Raw genomic sequence first — 22243 nt, forward strand, 5'->3', positions numbered from 1 at the left:
TGTCCACAGAGAACTAGCCACGTGGACACTTGCTTCTCCCCCATGGAGATCCGCCATGATTCCCTGCACCTTCCCGTACGAAAGTATAGGACTTCTCCTAGACAGAGAACATGATCTTTGAGACATTTGTCCACATCTCCCCAGGTTTCTGGCTTCCTGAGGAAGCACCCATTCCTTTCCCACCATCCCTTGTCTCTCAAGTATTGAATGAATTTCTAGTGGCAAACAGCAGAGCCTGAATTCGGAACCAGCCCTCTGCTCAATAATATTAGCATCTTGACATTGGTGGCAATATGATAAGAATCCTTTTCATTTTTAGCACATAACAAGGTCTCGTTATTACTGAAATTTTTATTGAAATAATTAATACAAACTTTATTTTATACATTACTCACGAGTTTACTGAATTATCTTATTAGGGCCATATTTTTTAATGTTTATTTATTTTTGAGAGAGAGAGCACGAGAGGGCAGGGTTGAGGCAGAGAGAGAGGGGATGAAGGATCCAAAGCAGGCTCCTTGCTGACAGCAGACAGGTGGACTTGGGAATTGAAATCACAAACTAGGAGATCATGTCTTGAGCTGAGGTCCGACATTCAACTGACTAAGCCGCCCAGAGCCACTTGTTAGCACAATGTTTTTAAACTAAATACCCTGAGCCATCTGAAAGCAGAACTGAAGGGGTCCCCAGGTGGGAAAACAATCTCTGTATATAAAGAGGAGACAGCTTTCCTGCCCCAAGAGCACTCATTTGAGGCCCCCAGCTATTTTCTGTGGTCTGTGCCCTGCAGGTTCTACTTGCCCAGCACCCATACTGAGCGCTTTCCTGGGAGGAAAAGAAAACAGAAATGCAACAAGGTCAGGAGTTCAGGGTTTGAGGGGACCAAAGGGGATGCCAACCTACCAGTCTCCACCAGGCCAGGAAATAGCCTGAGTGCTTCAGAGACAATGACCCAGAGAAAAAGTCCCAGTGCAGGAACAAAAGTAAACTTTGACCTAAAGCACATGCTTGAGTTGTTTTTGCAGGATTGAAACCTTGCCCCAGAGGGTAATGAGGTTAAAACAGTCACCAGCAGGACCCCCGCTGACAACCCTTCTTTTCACAGGAATGTTCATCTATTTCAGAGGCAAACAGCAGAAAGAGCCTGGGAGCCTAGACCAGTTTTATCTCCTGCAGCAGCTCCACCAGTGCAGATGGACCAGGGAGTGTCCTCCAGGGACCTCTGTCTCTTTATAACGTTAAGTCTCTGCCCTAGGAGGAGGACAAGCTTCATGAACCTACCACATGATGGGGACACAAGCTCCTATTCTCCATATTCCTGCACAACCTCATGCCCACTCTTGCATAAGATGACAAAACTCCCTTTTCTGGGTATCCATCCTAACCCCGAATGAAAGGAACCCACTCGCCTCCACTCAGGGATACACAGCTTTGGTAATTCTTGTCCCTGATCCCCTTATCTGTGGCAAATAAAGTTTCCTTTGTGTGACATCATCTGCTTAAGCCTCTGCCTGTACCTCACCAAGGAGTGAACTCAAAGTGGCTCCAACACTTCTAAGTAATATATTTCATCCCTTAACTTGGAAACCTGCCTTCTTCTCTCTACTCTCTACCTGTGGTTTTAGTGACATTTAAGTCTCTTAATAAGAAATTTCAGAGAAATATTAAGTAACAGTTTTCTTAAAATTATCTTTGCTCATTTTCACCCTTTATATCAAAGTAACTTAGAAAAAAATGAAATAATTCTAAAAGTATCTGTTGTTAAGAATCCCTGGTGGCCTCGTGCCCAGGCTCACACCACAAATCATGAGCATCAGTGGAAAGAGAAGTCAGTTCCCGAAAAGGCTGGGGTGACAGAAGGGGAAAGCTAGCCATGGATCTGAATCACCATCACTCAAAAAAGCCCCTGAGAGTGAAGACACAGGACAGCAAGTGGAGAGACCCAAGCCCTGACCACAGGACGGGCATCCAGGGCGAGCAATAGTGAAATGGAAGGTCTCAGATGCAGTGCTGTGGGCAGATGGGTGAGAAAGTCAAGTCAGGAGGGACGCTCTGGAAACATCTCACTAAGGAAAAAGAGGGCAGAGGAGACATGTAGAGTCTGCCGGGCATGAGGGAATGGGAAAAAGAGAAAAGCCACAGAGCCCACCTCCCCACCACAAGGAAAGGAAAAATGTATGAGACAAAAACTTGAAATATGGACCGTAACACATAATATTATTTTTCATAATAATAAACAACACCGGCTAAAATATTGAACAAAGTTGCAGTATGCAGAAATCTACAAAATAAAAAATGACAATGGGGGAACAATAGCCATCGGAAAATAAACGTTTTAAAAAAGAATCTACCATTACACACCATCATGGAAAATAATTATGTTATTTCGACAGCCTCTATTAAAATTGCAGCCATCTAGATAGATCCGCGTGTCCTCGGCACAAGATGAACACGTCTCTAGAGGAAACGATGAAACGTTCCCTGTATTTAAATATGGTACCCATGATGTTCCTACAACAATGCACACGCTGATGACACTGAATGGTGCGCTTCCGGGGGCACGTGGTCTGTGATTTAGCACCTGTGAAATGTGCACAACAGGAAAATCACTGCAGACAGAAAGGAATTTTCAGCTCCAAAGGGCTGAGTGCAGGGGGGCCATGGACTCACTGCTCGGGGGTCAGGGGTTTTTTGCAGGTGATGGAAATGTTGTCAATTTGATCCTGATGATGTTCGCCAAACTCAGGAAACATACTACAGACCACTGAATCGTACCATTTAAATGACTGCACTTGGGGCGCCTGGGTGGCGCAGTCGGTTAAGCGTCCGACTTCAGCCAGGTCACGATCTCGCGGCCCGTGAGTTCGAGCCCCGCGTCGGGCTCTGGGCTGATGGCTCAGAGCCTGGAGCCTGTTTCCGGTTCTGTGTCTCCCTCTCTCTCTCTGCCCCTCCCCCGTTCATGCTCTGTCTCTCTCTGTCCCAAAAATAAATAAACGTTGAAAAAAAAAATTTTTTTTTAAATAAAAATAAAAAAAAAATTAAAAAAAAAATAAAATAAATGACTGCACTTTATGCCTGTAAATTTTCTTAAGAGATCTGTCTTATTTTTAGAAGAAAACAACATGAGACGAAGCTACTATCACTGATCCTTCATAGTTGTTCTGTGCTCAGAGAGTCAGACCCTCAGACCCTCCAGGGTGTCCACGGTCTCCCTGTTTATTTGTCACTGCCAGTGACCATGGGAAACTGGGGCACGTTGCTGTATCATTTGCCCACCGGCTTAGAGCACTGTGTCAGTAATGACCAGCTCGTCCTCAGGCCGCAGGCCCGAGATGATCAGAGAGGCCCTGTTTTCAAGAACCCAGCTGGGATCCCGGAGGGCCTAGTGCTTCTGAGCATCTCAGCTTTGGGGACACGGTGGGGAATCTGTGGGTACCAGCCCACCTAATATGACCCAACATTGTTGCTGATTCCAGTGCAGCTGAGGGTGACCTTCTAGCCCACAGACCCTGATAAAGAGGCTTCCTGTGTCAACACAGACAGTGCCCAGGACCCAGCAACAGAGCAGTGGAGACACAGGTCAGTATCAGGTTATTACTCACAGTGTGTTCTCAAAATGGGGGAAACAAGCAACTTAGGGGTCCCCCAGAAGCAATTCTTCCGCTTTCCACAGCCAGTAACCTGAGCAGAGAGCAAGGAAGGTGAGGAGGGGAGGGGTCCAGGCCAGGGGGGAGACACCCCAGGCTGTGCTTCTGAGCCTTCAAGGGAGAGACCTGCACAAACCTCTCTTATCCTCTCCCTTCCTGGAAGAGAGAGAGGAAGCCTTCATGCAAATCTCTCCCTCCCCTGGGACTGAATGTGGTGGCAGCTGAGTGTGGGGTGGGACTAGGGAAACTCCTCTAGGCACAATTTTGTAGAGGGCACAAGGCAGGGCTCCAGGCCTGGGTGCTCAGCTGGGACCCCTGCCCCCACACACCCCTCAGGGACAGGCCCACAGCGCCCCCTGCTGTCTCAGTGTCCAGCCGCACCCATGACTGGAAGGGACATCCTGGAGCTGTGAGGAGAGACCAGGGCACTAAGGACTTCAGTCTGCCTGGCATACTGTCCACCCCCACACAGGGCCAGATCTTCTCCTCCCTCAGGGCTTCTTCCTGTGCTGCAGGTGCCACCACACCTCAGTCCTTGCTGCAGACACAGGGCCTCCTCAGCATGAATCACCCTGGGCTCCTCCCACTACTTAGAGACTTGTGTTGTTGGGGCCAAGACTCATTGACCGCTGGGGGATGATGTTTCCGCCCAGTGAGCACTAGAGCGGAGAGCATGCACGCCCCTCCACAGCATTTCGGGAGCCCTGAGGGGACAGCCCAGTCTTCTCATCTCACTTCCCATTCTGGCGGGCCAGTCCCCATTACCTCTGCACTGAACTGGATGAGGTAGATCAATGACGGTGCATGGCTATAGATCACGTGAGTATATTCTATCTCTCTATCATCTATCAAACTTTGCATTTTCTACATTACCTATAATTGGTATGGTATCGGTCCTCAAAAGAGACACATATATCAATGCTCCAGATTCAAAAGGCCAGAAATAGGGTGGCTCAGTCGGTTGGGTGTCAGACTCTTGATTTCAGTTCAGGTCATGACCTCAACTTGTATAATTGAGCCCTGAGCCGAGTTCTGAGCCTGCTTGGGATTCTCTCTCCATCTCTCTCTGCTCCTTCCTCCCTCTCTCTCTCTTAAAATAAATAAATAAAGCTGAAAGTACCCAAATAATATAAATAAAAAGACCAGAAATAAGTGCAAGTTCCGCTTGACAAGCACAGAGAATGTAGACTGAAAATGAGGCCTTTCCTCAGTCTCTGGAGGAGAGCACACATGGATTTTGCAGGGAATTCAGATAAGAATAAGCATGAATCATACAGCAGATGCCTCATAGGAGTAACTCAGGTCTCATGGATGTTCCCTGACACACTTTGGGAAATAAAGCTGGAGTTCCTGGACCCCCTTCAGTGGGCACACGGATCCCCGTGCCATGGGCTGCAGCGTGCATCCACGTGGTCATTCTGGGGTAAGAAGCACAGCCTAACGACACTCCCACCTGGGTCAGGACACATCGGCAAAGAGCCCCATGGGAGCTGCTTTGTGCCCTCTGCTGCTTCCTGTGTTGGCATGGGCTCTTGGGGCTCTGGCTTCTCTGTATACCCAGCTGACCCATTTTCCTACTGGGTGCACAGTAGGATGCATAAAAAGGGTTTGATGATAAAAAGGTTTGAGAAATGGAGAGTCGTGATGGTCACACAACATGGCGAATATATTTCATATCTCTGAATTGCACAAGAAAGTAATGAAAAGAGTAAATATCTGTTGTGTGTATTTTCATAATTAAAAATTACTAGCTAAAAATGGAAATTATGTTTAAGAAGTTGCACTCACACAAATCTCTTTTCCATCTTTATATGTGTTACCTTATTCTAACTCATCGCCATCACTAAAAATTGACAGTGATTTTATTATCTTTTTCCTGTAGGTTCCACATGTAAATGAGATAAAGCATTTGCCTTTCTGTGTAGGCCTTATTTCTCTCAGGGTCATGTCCTGCAGGTTCATCCATGTTGTCACAAATGACAAGACTTTCTCCTGGAAAGGCTCAGGGGATCGACTTCCTTTATGCAACATGGTGCCCCGCAGCCCCTCTACTGCATGGATCATGGACAACCCCGATGTGGTAAGAGAGGAGAGGAGGACACAGTCCATTTTTCTGGGCTCCAGAAACCAGCCACAAGGCTGCCCGTGGGCCCTGATGGTGTCAGCTGTAGGAACCTCACGACTGTGAAATCTCCCAAGCAGACTGAGAATTTTGCTGCAATGGTGGCACCCCCCCTTTCCCTCACAAGCCCCACAGAGAAGTTTGCTGACTGGCACACACAGTTTCTCCCAGGGGCAGTCACCCTCTCCCGACATCACAAATGAGGGGCAGGTACCCAGCCAGTGGGCCAGGCCAGCTCTGTGTCTGTGATTCCGTAGTGTCTCCACACTGGGACACAGAGCTACTCAGTCAGCCTGAGGACAGGAGCCTGGAGGGAAGGGAGGGCCTCTGCTCTGACTCCTAGAGGAACACAGGCCATGCAGTAGAGGACTGTCTGCCTCGGGGATGGTCTGTAGACTCTGACCAGAAATCTAAGGCAAGTTGATGTACCCTTGTGAAGACAAAAAAAGCGAAATCCACAGGCTCTAATTTTTACGTGTGAATCACAAGGCGAAATTTCTGCGTCATTATCACTTTTTTGTTGTCTTTGGTTTGCTTTATTGTTGTTGTTCTTTGTCTTTCTTCGTTTTCCTATTTTCCGGAGAGTTCACACAGGTTTGTTTAATAGGAAACTGGGAAGAAGGACATTCAGATGTAGTAGCTACACCCAAGTATAGTAACTGTGCATTCAATTTACATTAGACTTCAGACACTCAGACTACAGTGGTCTAAGCAGGCTGGGTATTTGTCCCACTTCCCCATGGGTCTGTGTCACCGTGACAAGCACTACTGTGCCAGATTGCACAGTAATAGTCTGCCTCGTCCTCAGGCTGCAGCCCAGAGATGAGCAGAAGCCCTGCATTGGCCGAGGCATCTTTGGATCCGGAGAAGCGGGTGGGGACCCCAGGTCCCAACTGTGTACTGGAGTCTGAGTAGTAGTACAGGAGATACCGGGGAGGGCTCCCTGGATTCTGTTGGTACCAGTATATGCTTTTACTACCAACGCTCACGTCCCTGCTGAGGGTGCAGGTGAGTCTGGCTGTTGCTCCCAGAGATGCAGAGAGGGAGGCTGGCTGAGTCACGACAGGCTGCGACAGGGAACCTGCAAACACAGACACAGCAGAGGGAAGACAAGGGACAGGGTACATGAGATTAGGGAGCTGAGCCACAGGGGTTTCACTCTGGCTGCAGGCCCACCCTGGGACACTGGGTCCTGTCCCTACCTGTGCAGTGGCAGAGGAGCACGAGGAGGACGGGGATCCAGGCCATGATGACACACGCCCTTCCTAGCCCACAGAGCTGGGGCTGGGCTGCCCTGGGCCTCTCTTATCCCCAGTCCACAGAGCTCAAAAGGAGGGGCTGCTCATGCAAATGGGACCCACCCCTGCTGCTCGCTCCTGTGCACTTAGAGGCCTGCAGTCCGTTGACAGGAAGACTATGTGATGCACTAGTTTCCCCCTGGGTGGGCCTGGAAGAAGCAGCTGCTGGGACCACATACAGGCCCAGGTTCAGGGACTCCTCCAGGAACAGCGAAGACACACCTGCCCTGTCCCCACTGGAAACAAGGGGTCCAGTCCTGGGGCTTTCTGTTCTGGAGGGCTACTCAGCAGGGAGCCCCCATCCTGCAGAAAGCCCCAGACCTTGTCACCGTGCCCCCTGCTGGTGTCTGGGTGAACCTCTCCTTTCCCAGTGCAGGCTTCCCTGGTGCCTGTGTTTCCACCACCTGAGAGTAACCCTCCAGGGAAAGAGAAAGGTCCTGCTGTACATCAGGTATCGTCCATGGATGGGGTCTGATGAGACGGACACATGCAGTCCTAACTCAGTACAACCTGTGAACCACTATGGACCTGGGGCAAGACACACGGAAGAGGCAATAGAAACCATCTGTCCCAATGATACAGCTCAGACGATGCATGCTGGCTCTGGGTGCCGGATGTGGACAGGAGCTCACCTAGGGGACACACACTCACTCAGGAGGACATGTAACGTGGGCATGCCGGGTCCCTCCAGAGCAGGGGAGACAAGACACAGCAAACCCTGATGAGGGTGCTGCAGGTGGGGGGACAGAGCAGGGCTGGGCATCCAGCAGGGACCACTGCAAGGACATCTTGCGACCTCACGTCCGTGTTCTGGGAGACTTGCAATCCTGTCTGTGCAAATCATCAAGAGCACCTGCTAGACACAAGGAGAGGGAATCTGCCAGCTGAGGGATTGGGGGAGCACCAGCGCCTTCTGGTGGACACGGGATGCACAGTGACCCAGGGCCTGGAGCTGGGGCCTGGGTCCCTGCCCCTCATCCCCCCTGCTCACTGTTGCAGACTCTTCACGGTGGATTCTGACACTAACACATATGCATGGAAGTTTCATCCATGTGTTTTGTGGCCTGATAACTCATGTCTGTCTCCTGCGTCCTATTCCATGTGTGGACATACAGATATTGTTTACCCATTCTAAGGGTGCGTTGATCACTTTCGAGTCTTGGCAATCATAAATAAGACAGCAACAAACATTTAGGTGCACATTCTCATTTACACACAAGAACCTCATTTAGAGTAAGCTGTAGGACTGTTCTTTTTGCATCATATCGTTAAGGCTTTAAGAAAACACTGCCAAGGAATCTTCCCAAGTGATGGGGCTTTTCGCACTCCCACAAGCAGTGAATGAGAGTTCCTGCTGCCCCACATTCTCGGTAGTATTGGTGCTGTCACCGTATTGAACTTTAGCCATGGTCATGGGAGGCCTCTGGTACGTCCTTGTTCAATTTGTAATACCACAATGACATATGAAGTTGGAAATCACTTTGCATGTGTAATAGTCATTTTGTCTATCTTCCTTGTTAAGGGATCTGTTCAGATCTGCTCTTGGGAAGGCACTGCCCAGCACCAGGGAATTCAGGAGCTCAGCAAGAGCTCTATGTCAGGAAAAAGGGAGAAAGTGAGTGTGGAGTCTGACACAGGACTCGATCACAGCACCCTGGGATCATGACCTGAGCTGAAATCAAAGAGTTGGACACTCAACCAACTGAGCCACCCAGGTGACCCTCAACAGCTTATTTTTAAGTAACGTCTGTACCTAAAGTGGGGCTTGACTCACGAACCCAAGGTCAAGAGTTGCATGCTCTAACCACTGAACCAGCCAGGCTCTCCTCCACTGAGTCATTTGTAACTCTGAACAAGCTAGTTTTGCCTTTGAAAATATGAACACAGGATAGATAAGAATCACTCTGAAGACATAACTGAAGGAAGGGATATGGCACTCTCAGATCATCTTATTCCGGGACAACAAATAATCTTTTGGAAGATCTGACAACAAAAGTCACTCCTGGAACCTCTTGACAGGGGATGCCACCAGGTCTAGAGAGTGGAGGGAGATTTTCTCTCACTTCCCTATGGATCTAAAGCACTGTGTAAGCGTTGGTACTATCTTGGCATATATGACACTAAGAGTCACTTCCTTGCACACTGGATCCCAGAGATGTCTGAACAGATGCATTGGTCAAAACATCTTTGGATCCAGAAAACGACAGGGCACTGGGATCTCTGGTGTGGTATTTGACCCTGCCTTGAATCGCAGGAGATATCACGGAGGGTTCCATGGCTTCTACTGGCACCATTATGCATATTTCTTAAAACAACAATGATGTCACTTCCCAGGGTGAAAATGAGTCTATTAGATTCTTCAGAGATGCGGAGAAGGAGGGTGTCTGAGCCAGCACGGGCTGGCAGAAAGAACTTGCAAACACAGACACTCATGGGTGATGGGGCAGGGATGGAGGTGACGCTGCTTGGAGGTCTGATCCAAAGGTGTGGACACAGGCTCAGAGGCTGCTTTGGGTCACCGAGGACCGTCCTTACCTGTGTGGTAAGAAGAGAACACAAGGAGAAGAGGTTACACCACGGTGGTCACAGTCCTACTGAGAACCCATGGCTAGACCTAGGCTGTCCCAGGCATTTCTTATCTCCTTCAGTGGCCTCTGGGAGATGGGGTTGTACTTAGGGTTGCATTTTCTTTCTTGATAGTATCTTTGGGTGTACAAAAATAGGAACTTGTGAGAAGCCCAATTGATGATCACCCCCCCCCTTTTTTGGTGTTTCTTATGATATCCTACGTGAAGAATCTCTTGCCAAGCTCAAAAGTCATGGGGATTTCCCTCTTGCTTTCTTCTATGATCTTTATAGTTTTAGCTCTAAAATTTAGATCTTTGATCCATTTTACATCCATTTTTGTTTATAGTATGTGGTAAGGGTCTAACTTCATACTTTTGTGTGTGGATAGCTAGTTGGTCCAGCACCATTGTTTGGAGTGACCTTTTTTTCAGACTACATTCTCTGATAACCCTTTTGAAAATCAATTGACCATAGATGAATGATTTCTTTATGGCCTCTGGGATATGTTTAATTTATCTCTCTGTCTGTCCATAGGCCGGTACCACATTGGTCTTGACTGTAGCTTCGTAAGTTAGTTTTGTGACTTTTGAAATCTAAAAAAAATTTTTTTAATGTTTATATATGTTTGAGAGAGAGACAGATGGACACAGAGTGTGAGCTGAGGAGGAGCAGAAAGAGAGGGAGACACAGAATCCGAAGCAGGCTCCAGGCTCCGAGCTTTCAGCACAGAGCCCAATGCGGGGCTCAAACCACCAGCTGTGAGAACATGACCTGAGTAGAAGCTGGACGCCCAAACAACTGAGCCACCCAGGTGCCCCAGTGAGTTTTGAAATCTAGAGTTGTCAGTCCTGAAAATGTGTTCTTCTTCAGGATTTTTTGGATGTTCTGAGTCCCTGCAATTCCACAGAAATTTTAAGATCATCTTTTCTTAGAGTGCAAAATAGACATTTGGACATTTGATAGGGATTGCATGTAATCTACCAATTGCTACGGAGAGTATGGCTTCCTAACAATTGTAGTTCTTTATTTGTTTTGCAAGGTAATAATAATAAATAGTAAATAAATAAATAATAAATAAATAATAAAACATTCATACTAACCATCTCTTTATCTACTTTTGTCTTAGTACAGAAAAACTATAAAGATAAATATGGGCCCATTAGTAAACTTGGGTTTTCTTTATTTAAATATTTTATTATGTTTCTAGAAATTGTGAAATGTACTCATAAAGTTGCTAATCTAAAGAATACTGGCATAGCAAACAGTTCACAGTTGCTTCCTATTTCATTTTCACTAGAAAACTGAGGTATCTAGAGTTAGGAATTCTAAAAAATATAATTTAGACTACTACTAATAATAAGGAAAACGACTATGTGTTCCAGGAAAGTAAGACATGTGTTTTTTGGGGGAAAAAGTATGAAGAAGGGGAATACATTTTGTGTTGAAGGAGAAGAAAAGTAATTTTGTCCTAACCTTGACTTTATGGATCCAATGCAGCTTCTTGGAAGTATCAGCCTGCCACCTGCTTACAGAGTTCCCAGCAACTCTTCCAGTGCGTCAAGCAGGACATTTTCTGGAAGGTGCAGGAAACTTGGGATATACTGGGACCCTGAGCACAGAGAAATTACCCACTTCTGTAGGCGTTGCTGGCTAAGTCTGATGGCAGGTTTTTGGCACCAGTTTGGCTGGACTTTTGGCCTGCAGGGGCTGCTAAATGTTCACCGTAGAGCTTTCTTATAAAAGTCCCAGCAAAGCAGGTTTTAAAGAGTGTATACGGTCAACAGTTATTTTGCTGTAGTTAGGTAAATAATCATCACACCAAGTTCTTTTTGAAACCACAATTATTTGGCAAACAAATGAATGTCCATTTGGCTGTAAGGAGTAAAAACAAGGGTGGTTGTAGAGGAAAAAATTTTTTTCAATAAACACATGGGTAAATACTTGATTCTAATCCTGTTCATTAAAACCTGGACTACAACCTGATTTCCATAGCTTCCTACAATGTCTGGCTATAAGTCTCAAACCTAACATTTTGACTTTTGTCCCACCAACTGAGCTGGACTAACACTGCCCTTTTCCCAGGATTCGTGCAAAGTAAATCTGAACAACTTCAGAGAAAGTTGATGTAACTCCACAGCAGCTCAGACAGAGGCAGTCTTCATGTTCTTCCTCTCCTTCCCTTCCCCATCCTCAGCCCCTGATTCCTTCCCATCATGAGGCCCCTGACCTTCCCCACCCTCCACCTCTCATCTGGAGCCCCAAACCTGACTATGGCTCAGTCCACAGCCCTTGCCAAGTCACACCTTCTTGCTCCCCTGCTAATCCTTCCTTATCTGTGCACAACTGGGATGCCATTTCTGGGCATCGGGTCTGGGGTTCACTATCAAACTCTACAGTGCTCGAGCTCTAACCCCAAAGACATCACCACTCCTCAAGATCCTGGGACACAACCTTCCTTTACAACATGTTTAGCTTCTGTGTCCTCTCTCTTCTCCCAGACACTGTCGACTCCCTGAACATAGGGACCCTTCCTGTCACGTCCACATGGGTCCCACATCCCTAGAGTCATTTATGGCACACACTAGGTGTTCAGGAAGTGCTATGGATGCACATTATCTGGGCAGTAGGGTATCAACACTCAGACACACCTGGATTCTTTGTTCCTGGCTCTGTCCTGACCTGTCACAGACTCTGTCCCCAGGACAGCTGGCCCCTGACGCCCAGGAATTTCTCCTCGGAAGGAGAATCTCCTACAATGTGTTCCTGCCGAGGATAGGCTTGGGGGCCTGAAGTTAATAGAATATGGATCATTTGCTAACCAAAGTTCCTTGACATTGTTCTCAGACTACAGTTTACACCAAACGAAGGAAGCAGCTGACTTGGCCAAAGAGGGGAGGCTGCAAGAGGACCCCTATTGATGGGGAAACAGCAGATTTTTGTCTCACTTCCCCAAAGTACTGGGCATTGCATAAGTAATGAGTTTCTTGTCCCACACTGAGCCGCGATAATCAGCCTCGTCGTCTGCCTGGAGCCCAGTGATGGTCAAGGAGCCTGTATTGCCAGACCCGGAGCCAGAGAACCGGTCTGGAACCCCCACAGGCCAAGTGTGCTCATGGAGAATGGCTTTAGGGGTCATTCCTGGGAGCTGTTGGTACCAAAACACACAATAACCGGCCCCAATGTTGGCTGGGCTTCCAGTGCAGGAAATGGTGAGTGTCTGCCCAGGGACCCAGACACTGAAGATGGCTGAATCAGCACAGACTGGGCCAAGGACCCAGGAAGAAGAAGAGACACAGAGGATGAGGCTGGGGTCTAGAGACAAGAGGAGGAAGCAAGGCCCCTTCCCCTGTCTCTGCATCCAGTCACCTGTGCAGCGAGCAAGTAGGATGAGGAGGAGAGAGAACCAGGCCATGGTGGGGGTCATCACATTTCCTGCCCTGTGTGACCCCACTGCTGAGCAGATCTTCCCTAACCCCTCCTTCCCCTCTTCATCCTCTGAGAGAGGGAGGGCCCATCCATGCATGAGACCCCCAGCTCTCTGACCCTTCACAGGCCCCGGTTGGTTCCTCATCCTGAGGAGGACAGGGGTGGGCAGGGCAGGGGCTGTGTGGGGCCAGGGGGTGGGGAGGTCCCAGATGGGAGCCCTGAGCAGAAGGCAAAGGCAGTGCCAGGTGGCAGATCCCAAGAGTCAATAACCCTGACCCTCAGAACCAGGCCCTGAGTGACTCCTAGTGTCCAGTCACAGACAAGCCATTGTGTGACATGGTGATCAGAGCCCATCAGAGAGACAGCTCCAGCCTCCCCACTGCTCCCTTGCTCGTTCAGGGGTCAAGACTGAGCTGGCATCTCTAGGACACACTCCTTTGAGATCATGATCAAGCTCAGAACAGTGACAGGTCTCCATGGACAGGTGTTCCCTTCCGTCCAGGAGGCTGGCCGTTCCTCTTATGGGATACCTCCCTGGTTTCCGGAACTTCCTTTCCACACGTGTTCACACAGCCCTGAGGAGTTGGGGACCACTCCTTTCCAGGATGTGTAGAAGCTCTCGTTTATTCCTAGAAGGGTTAAGCCCTAAAAGCCTCGGTCATCTGTCACCATTTCCACCAACTTAGAAATAGTCCTCCACACACTGTGGCACGGATTCCCTCCTATTATCTGTTCTGCAAGCACATAGACCCAACTCTGCAAGAGCCCTGCCAAGTGAGGCTGTGTGTGGCATTGACCTCAGAGCACAAAGGGCAAACCTGCAGGGAGTTCTAGGAGGGAAGGAGTGACAGCTGCAGGTGTTCTGACAGGGACCTGTTTGCAGACTTTATGTGTTAATCACCTATTAGACAACAGTTACCTTAAAATGAATGTGTGTCATTTTTTCCAAAAACTCAGCTCCGAAAGAATGATTTAAACTCAGTGACAGTTTCAAGGGGAAGGAATAGGTTCAATTGCGAGTGTGTTTCCCCGGACCCATGTTTCTTGCAGACAGAATATGATTTAAAATAGTGGTTGCCAAATGCGTGAAAACATAATGGAAAATACGTGACATTTAGTTCTTGGTTGAAGAGGGGCCAATACCTTGCTTAAATCACTTGATTCATTTTTGTTATTACTATTATTATTTTAATAACAATAATGCATATTAGGGCTGGTCTAACAGGTAAAGTAGGAAAGCACAACATGGTGCCCTGGGAAACACCATGAGGAGCCTGTTCCAGTGAACTTCACACTGATCTCTCTGGTGGAATGAACAAACACAGAGTTTGCTGCATGGAACGATGAGGGGTCAGACTCCTTTCAGGGTGGGTAAAGCAATAGTCACTGTGTCTTGTGTTCACCGTGTTCAGGATAGAAAAATTGCTCAGTCAGCCGCCGCTGATTAGAGGAATGATTTTCCCCTAGCTAAGGCCAATTTGACCCAGAAAATTCTTTCAAAGATCCCATATTGATGCCAGCTGAGGTGGAGATAAGGGGCACTGTGTCTCTGAGGTCACAGGCCCTGTAGCCCTGAGTTGAGACAGACGTTTCAGCAGAGGCCTATCCTGGCTTGAGGTGTCACTGGAGTGTCTGGGGGTGACAGTCCAGCCCTGAGAGGATGCAGAGGGTGCCTCGTGTCCCCGTGGGCCTTGAGCTCCAAGGGAGCAGCACTGAGGCTGCTGTCCCAGAATCAATGCGCTGATCAGCTTCAGGCGCTACCTGGAGCCCAGACAGGGTTGGGGGCTCAGCCGCCCATGGGGACAGAGACTCGCCCACGGATCCCTGAGCGTCAGCCTCATCCCAGGAGAGCAGGTGTTCAAAGCAAGTCCTACCCTGCTGATGGGACTCCAGTGACACTCGCTGTCACTGGGTTTCCTGCTCATGGGGATTCTGTTTCCTCGATTGTGACGCTGATGAAGGCTGGGTGAGCACAGGTTGACAATGACTCCTGGGGAGACAGAGGAACCTAGAAAGTGTCAAGTCCAGGACACTATACACTAGCTCATGCTGGACAAAGCAGGAAAGAATATCCAATGGGAAGAAGACAGTGTCTTCAACAAATGGTGTGGAGTAAACTGGACAGCAACGTGCAGAAGAACGACTGCACCACTTTCTTACACCAATATCAAAAATGAACTCGGGGCGCCTGCGTGGCGCAGTCGGTTAAGCGTCCGACTTCAGCCAGGTCACGATCTCGCGGTCCGTGAGTTCGAGCCCCGCGTCGGGCTCTGGGCTGATGGCTCAGAGCCTGGAGCCTGTTTCCGATTCTGTGTCTCCCTCTCTCTCTGCCCCTCCCCCGTTCATGCTCTGTCTCTCTCTGTCCCAAAAATAAATAAACGTTGAAAAAAAAAATTAAAAAAAAATGAACTCAAAATAGATGAAAGAGCCACGGGTGAGACAGGGAACCGTCAAAATCCAAGAGAAGCGCGCAGACAGCAAACTTTGACCTCGGCCATAGCAAATTCTTACTGGAACTGCAGGACACAAGGGCAGGCCTCCCCTCGATGAGCACTGGGCAGGAAGTTTTTTTATTTATTATTTTTAAAAAACGTTCGTGTGTTTATTTACTTTTGAGACAGAGAGCACCAGAGCATCGGTGGGGGAGGGGCAGAGAGAGAGGGAGACACAGAACCTGAAGCAGCTTCCAGGCTCCGAGCTGTCAGCACAAAGCCCCATGCAGGGCTCGATCCCACGAACCGGGAGACCATGACCCGAACAGAAATAGACACTTAATGACTGAGCCACCCAGGCTCCCTGGGATGAAGACTATTTTGAGTTAAAAAGCAGTCAAGGTCCACACACACAGGAAAAGCTCTTCATGTCTCTTCAACTGAATAAATAATTCAGTGTGAGCACCTGCTCTGGGAACCAGCTGGCACCACAGACAACTGCACTAGGATATGGACAGGGTGGGGGAGACCGTTGAGGGGGGGAAGGGGCGGCCAGCAAGGCCTGTTTGGTCACAGTCCTCTGTGTCCCATCATTTCTCAGGGGCCCTGCACACACTGTTTTCCCAACATCTACTCTATTCTTCTTCTTCTCTCTGTGATGTGCATTTCTTTGCATTGAATACTAGACCCCTACCTCCTTCCATGTAATTCAGAAAAACATAGATCTCATTTTGTCTACGTGTCTTTTGACTTTCTAGGTCTCTGTTGATTCCCATATGTTCACTATTAAATTTCTTGTGTGTCATTTCAACCTCCTCAAGGACAGGTCTCACCATAGAGGACTCTCCCCTACAGGAGCCTCCACAGAAGCTTCTCAATAAAAGAGGCTTGGACACAAGGTCTGTGGACCCAGGGGTTTTGGTCTCACTTCCTCGTTATCTGAGACACTGTGAGTAACCAAAGCTGCTTCCACTGCCATGGGCTATAGCACAGTAATAGTCAGCCTCGTCCTCAGGCTGCAGCCCAGAGATGAGCAGAAGCCCTGCATTGGCCGAGGCATCTTTGGACCCAGAGAAGCGGCTGGGGATGCCAGGGCCCTGGTGCTTATCTGAGTCTGAGTAGTAGTACAGGAGATACCGGGGAGGGCTCCCTGGATTCTGTTGGTACCAGTGTATGTAGTAGCCTCCAACATTGATGTCCCTGCTCAGGGTGCAGGTGAGTCTGGCTGTGGCTCCCAGAGATGCAGAAAGGGAGGCTGGCTGAGTCACGACAGGCTGGGACAGGGAACCTGCAAACACAGACACAGCAGAGGGAAGACAAGGGACAGGGTATATGAGATTAGGGAGCTGAGCCAGAGGGATTTGACTCTGGCTGCGGGCCCACCCTGGTCCCCTGCATCCTGTCCCTACCTGTGCAGTGGCAGAGGAGCACGAGGAGGACGGGGATCCAGGCCATGGTGACACACCCCCTTCTTAGGCCACAGAGCTGGGGCTGGACTGCCCCTGGCCTGTCTTATCCCCCGTCCACAGGGTCACAGAGGAGGGGCTGCTCATGCAAATGAGACCCACACCCGCCTCTTCTCCATGTACACACACAGGGTCTGTGGCCCTTGGACACGGAGACTTCCTGATGCACTGCGTTCCCCCTGGGTGGGCCTGGAGGCAGCAGCTGTGGGGACCACACACAGCCCCAGGGCCAGTGACTCCTCCAGGTCCTGACCGGACACACCTGCCCTGGCCCCACTGGACCCAAGGGGCCCAGTCCTTGCTTTCTGTCAGTGGAGGACTGCCCAGCTGGATGCCCCTGTCCTGCAGAAAGCCCCAGACACAGTGTCACAGTGCCCCCTGCTGGTCTCTGGGTGAACCTCTCCTTTCCCACCGCTGGCTTCCCTGATGCCTGTGTTTCCATAACCTGAGAATGACCCTCCTGGGAAAGAGAAAGGTCCTGCTGTGCAGGAATTTGTTCTGTTCTCAGTATAAGAGGGGTTTATATCCTTTTTCTAATATCACTTATTTATATTGTGGGTCTAATCTTCCAGGTAGGAAAGGTCAACATGATGCCCAATGAGACCCTTTGAGGGGTCTCTACTTAGGCACTCAGAACCATAATACTCAGAAAATTACTAAAATACAGAGCTTCTAAGGCAAAAGGATTTGGGGCTGACCACTCTCTGCAGTGGGAACAGCTACAGTCCCCGCAATTTGTGTCCAGATGTTGTGTATAGAGCAATTATTCATTCAACAACCCGTGACGAGATGAATGAATTTCTAGTACCCCAGGCCACCTGGATCCCGAAGATTCTGTCAAAGCTATCTCATCTGAGTGATGGAGAGGTGGAGAAAAGTCAGGCTTTGTCCTTGAGATCACAGCCCCTGTGGCCCTGGTTTGGGACACAAGACTTTCCTTCAGAGTGCAGCCTGCATAGAGGTACCACTGCAGTGACTGAGGGAGTGACAGCCCACCGCTGACAGCACAGGGGGTTTGTGTCTGTTGTCCCCATGAGTCTTGAGCTCCGTGAGAGCAGCACTGAGGCTATGTCACAAAACCAGTGTCCTGACAAGCGCTGAGTGGAGCCCGTAGATGGTTGGGGGATGAGCTGTCCACAGGGATAGAGACTCTCCCGGGGATTCCTGACCATCAGCCTCAGCCCAGGAGAGCAGGTGTTAAGGGCAGAGCACGTCAGTGAAGACTATGATTTATCGCAAAAGGGCCACCTCTGTCAACTGTATCCCTGGAGCTGCAACTGTGTCTCCTATTGTCAGACACTGCATGTGGTACCTGGAAGGACACACGGGGTGCCCCAAGGACATACAGACGGGGATACTGCCCAGGTGCATGTGCGGTGTGCAGGGGAATCGGGACAAAGAGGTCTGAGCACAGCTGTGGTATGTAAGGTGGGATCTGTAGGGTGACCCAACCGATGTCCCTGCAGAAGGGGGATAGCTCTGGGTCAGAGGGCAGAGCATGTGCCAAGGCCCAAGAAACAGGGGAGGGTGGGGGCTGGTGACCCTGGTGAACATGTCTCCTGGAGGGAAGAGAGATGGACCAGCTGAACACATGAATTCAGCATCTCCAAATGGAACAGAAAGACCTGGAAAAATAAGTACCCATTTACTTAAACCTGAAATCTGTGTCTCCCCTTCGGGAAAGCACGTGAACGTACATATATTCACAAAGGCCAAATAGATCCGTAATGATACTTCCCATGCACTTGCTAATTCTGCAGATCCGACCTTTTATCCTCACATTATTATGTCTTCTAATCCTGAGTGGTCCACACAATTGTCAGCAGAAACCCGGCTCTTGTCTCTTCAGGGGCCAGTGACATGGTCTTCAGGTGATGGGTGACGCCTGGGAGCTCAGGGTTGGGGTGTCGCTTCCCAACTGGCCTGAGTCACTGTGCAACTCCAAGGCTGCTTTTCCATGCTGACCGGGAATAAACAGCCTCCCCCTGAGCCTGAAGACCAGGGATGTTCAGGGAAGCCAGGCTGCTTGCCCTGCATCCAGAAACTCAGAGGAGACCCCAGAGGGCTTGATGTTTGTTCTTCCATTGAAATGAAGTTTGAGAACATGGCTCAGGTGTTGCTGAAGCCAAGCTTCTGCCTCATTGCCAGCAATGTTACTGTGTCCAGTATAAGAGAACTTGGCCATCATTCTAGGATCTTGATCACTGACAGTGGCCGAGTCAGCCCTGCCTGGCTCACAGACACTCTAAAGGGACCCAGAGGAGTTTGAGCAGGGCAGGAGTCCACTGTGAATGAGAGTGAGGGTTTGGAGAAGAGCTGGCACATCTCCCACCCACCTTGGATGAGGCTGGCTCTCAGCTGTGTGGGGAGGAAGGGAGGTGAGGAGGAGAGGGGCCCAGGTCATGATGGACACGCAGACTCTGACCTCTAAAGCTCTGTTATGGAGACTGGGCTCCTGGAGGTCTCTTTCTATCCAGAAATTCCCATGTGGGTGGAGTTGCTGCACTCAGGTACGCCCTTGCTGTACGTCTGTCCAGCTCCCGTGCCCTGGGATTTCACCGGTGGAATGAGCCAGAGGAAGAAGAGAGGAGCTAACCTAAGGGCACAGGCAGCCTGGGTGGTGATGAGCCCCAGGTCCTATCAGGTGAGTATCCTCTAGCGAGCACACTGATGGCTGGCCCCTGGTGGCCCTGACTTCTGTCCCTGATTGCTGGCCAAAACCACATGGATTATTCCATTCTATCCCACATACCTTCACACCCCGAAAACATCCTGTCCTCTGTGACAAAACTGGCACCCCAGTTAGAGGCCCATGGTTGTCTGAACCCTCGTTACTGAGCTGTTCCTGATAGCTGTCAGGTGCTGGGTCCACAGCTCTGGGCTCACCCGTGTGCTTCATACACGTGCCCACAGCACCCCTTTCTAGCCCCGTTACAGGTGACAAAGCACGTGAAAGGCAATGTGAGTATCGCACCTGGGGGAAGGGAAGGCCCTCTTGACGCCTGCCATTTCCACGGCCCCCTCCTCACTACTGGGGGAGATCCCTCACCTCAGGGCCCATCACTGGGCTGCAACCTTCTCACCCGCACCCACCCCTCCGTTCACTACAGCAGCCTCCCCAGATCCTGACCCTCCCTCATGGGTTTACATGAGTGGAGGACAGGGTGACCAGAGACCTGGCCCCTGAGGAATGATGTGTCCTGCGACTGGCATAGCAGGCAGACAGAAGCCTGGACCGGCCACATCCCACGGCTTGGGAAGGCTGGGGCGCTCCTTCTCCCTCTGACCCCAGTTTACTGAGCAGGGTCAGACCCCCGGGCCCTCCCCTGGATTCCTCTTCTGTCTACTGCTTGTGGGAGTGGGGGAGTCCATCAACAAGGACCACAGGGGAAGGGATTGGAAAGAGGCAGCTCTGCCTTGTCAGAAAGACAGAGGTGGCTCCCTGGGACCCACCTCTCAGCACAGCTCTTCCAGCAGGACCCGAGCCTGGACCCCTGACATTAGGAGGAGGGGTCTGACGGGGACACAGTCAACAGCCTCTGCCTGGTCCCCTCCTCACGCTCCCCTCTGGCTCCTTGATCATCTATGCAGCACTGAGACATCATACCAGCAGGTCAAATTCAGGGGTTTCCTGTCAACCCCCCCCGCAATGTTCCAGGTCCACCTCACTGCCTCACCCTTGTTCACTCTCCAGAAATATCTTATTTGTGTTGCTATTCATACTTCTTTGTCCTCTTTCTCTCCCAGGACATTTTCAGCAGCATGAGGACGTAGATTGTCCCTAGCGCACTCACGCCGAACCTAAGCCCAAGGGTCATGCCTGGCATATACTTGGTGTTCACCACAGGGTGTGCAGGGACGGATCTCTGTACAGTCATCTATCCTGATCAGGAACACATGGAATCTGCCTGCTTCTGACCCAACGGGGACTCAGTTCCCAGGACAGCCTGCCCCCAGGTGTGCAGTAAATCCTGCCCAACGGAAGAAAAATAGACAATGTTTTGCAGAGTAGGGCTGGGTTTACGGACACAATTTGGGAGAACACGGACACTTTTTGTAGACAAAATTCCATAGCCTTGGTCTAAGACTCCACTTTTGGAGGAAACGAACAAAGAAGCAGCTGTGTTGGCCAAGGGGTGTGAGCTGCACAGGAAGTCCCATTGCTGAAGGGACAGCAGGTTTGGGTCTCACTTCCCCACAGGCCTGGAGCAGTGTGTGAGCTTTGAGACTGTGGTCCCACACTGAGCAGTAATAATCAGCCTCATCCTCAACCTGGAGGCTAGAGATGCTCAGGGAGGCCACGTTCCCTGACCTGGAGCCTGAGAGTCTGGACGGGACCCCCGCAGGCCGAGCACTGCTACCATAGATGACAACACTGGGGACACTGCCTGGGAGCTGCTGGTACAAGGACACACCTCCAGCCCCAACATTGCTGCTGCTTCTGGTGCAGGAGGTGGTAGTCTTATTCACAGGCTTGGACACGTCAGATGGCTGAGTCACCACCGACTGGGCCCAGGACCCTGCAAGGCAGAAGAGAGACACGGGGTGAGAGAGAGGGGTCAGTGGACAGGGCCCATACATGGTTCCACAGTCCTCTCGTCTCCAGCCCCAATCCCAGCCTCCAGCCACCTGTGCAGTGAGCCAGCAGTGTGAGCAGGAGAGGAGCCCAGGCCATGGTGAAGACCCCTGCTCAGCAGTGTGTCCTCAATGTCCCTCAGCCGGGCTCCCAGAGTCTCTCTTATTGCCTCCAGCAGCCCAAGCGGAGGGAGATACCCTTCATGCAAACCAGCCCCCTCCCCCTGGCTGGCCAGCCCCAGCCTGAACCCTGAACCTGACCCTTGCCTAGAAATCTCACCTCAGGAGGGGATGGAGCGAAAACTGTTGGGCCTGACCTGGGGCTCCCCAAGGGCCTGTGAGCACCCAGAGGCTAAGCCACAGTGAGAACCAGAGCCAGGTGGCTCCCAGCTGGGATCACAGCACACAAGGCTCAGAGACAGGCCACAGCGCCCCCTGCTGCCCGAGACCCAGACATGCCCATATGTTTGGTCTTGCCCACCGAATACTTAAAAACATCAATAGACTTTATGATTTATTGTCACAGAAGAATTTAGTGTAAATTCCAGAGTTCCCAAATACACCAACCCCCTCCACCACCTTGTCTTTCCCATCATCCAACTCTAGCCCGAGTGTGGTCACTTCTTATACACCATGAACCAACACTGACAAGTCATTGTCACCCAAAGTCTATACTTTACAACAGCAAAGCTCACTCTTGAGGTTGTTC

General features: G+C 50.2%; 1 protein-coding gene across 1 annotated transcript; it reads right to left on the reverse strand.

The window, feature by feature from the left end:
* Positions 1–16428: 16428 nt before the first annotated feature.
* On the reverse strand, positions 16429–21634 carry LOC124518479 (immunoglobulin lambda-1 light chain-like). Its single transcript, XM_047088494.1, has 4 exons — positions 21589–21634; positions 21151–21479; positions 19296–19317; positions 16429–16781 (listed from the first exon to the last, which is right to left on the reverse strand). The coding sequence occupies exons 1-4, from the start codon at positions 21632–21634 to the stop codon at positions 16429–16431; spliced, it is 750 nt and encodes a 249-aa protein (XP_046944450.1).
* Between the last annotated feature and the right edge of the window lie 609 nt (positions 21635–22243).

Source organism: Lynx rufus, unplaced genomic scaffold (assembly GCF_022079265.1).
Source record: "Lynx rufus isolate CCGP_SWC_20201006 ecotype Redwood Valley unplaced genomic scaffold, mLynRuf1.p SCAF_24, whole genome shotgun sequence".
Lineage (NCBI taxonomy): Eukaryota > Metazoa > Chordata > Mammalia > Carnivora > Felidae > Lynx > Lynx rufus.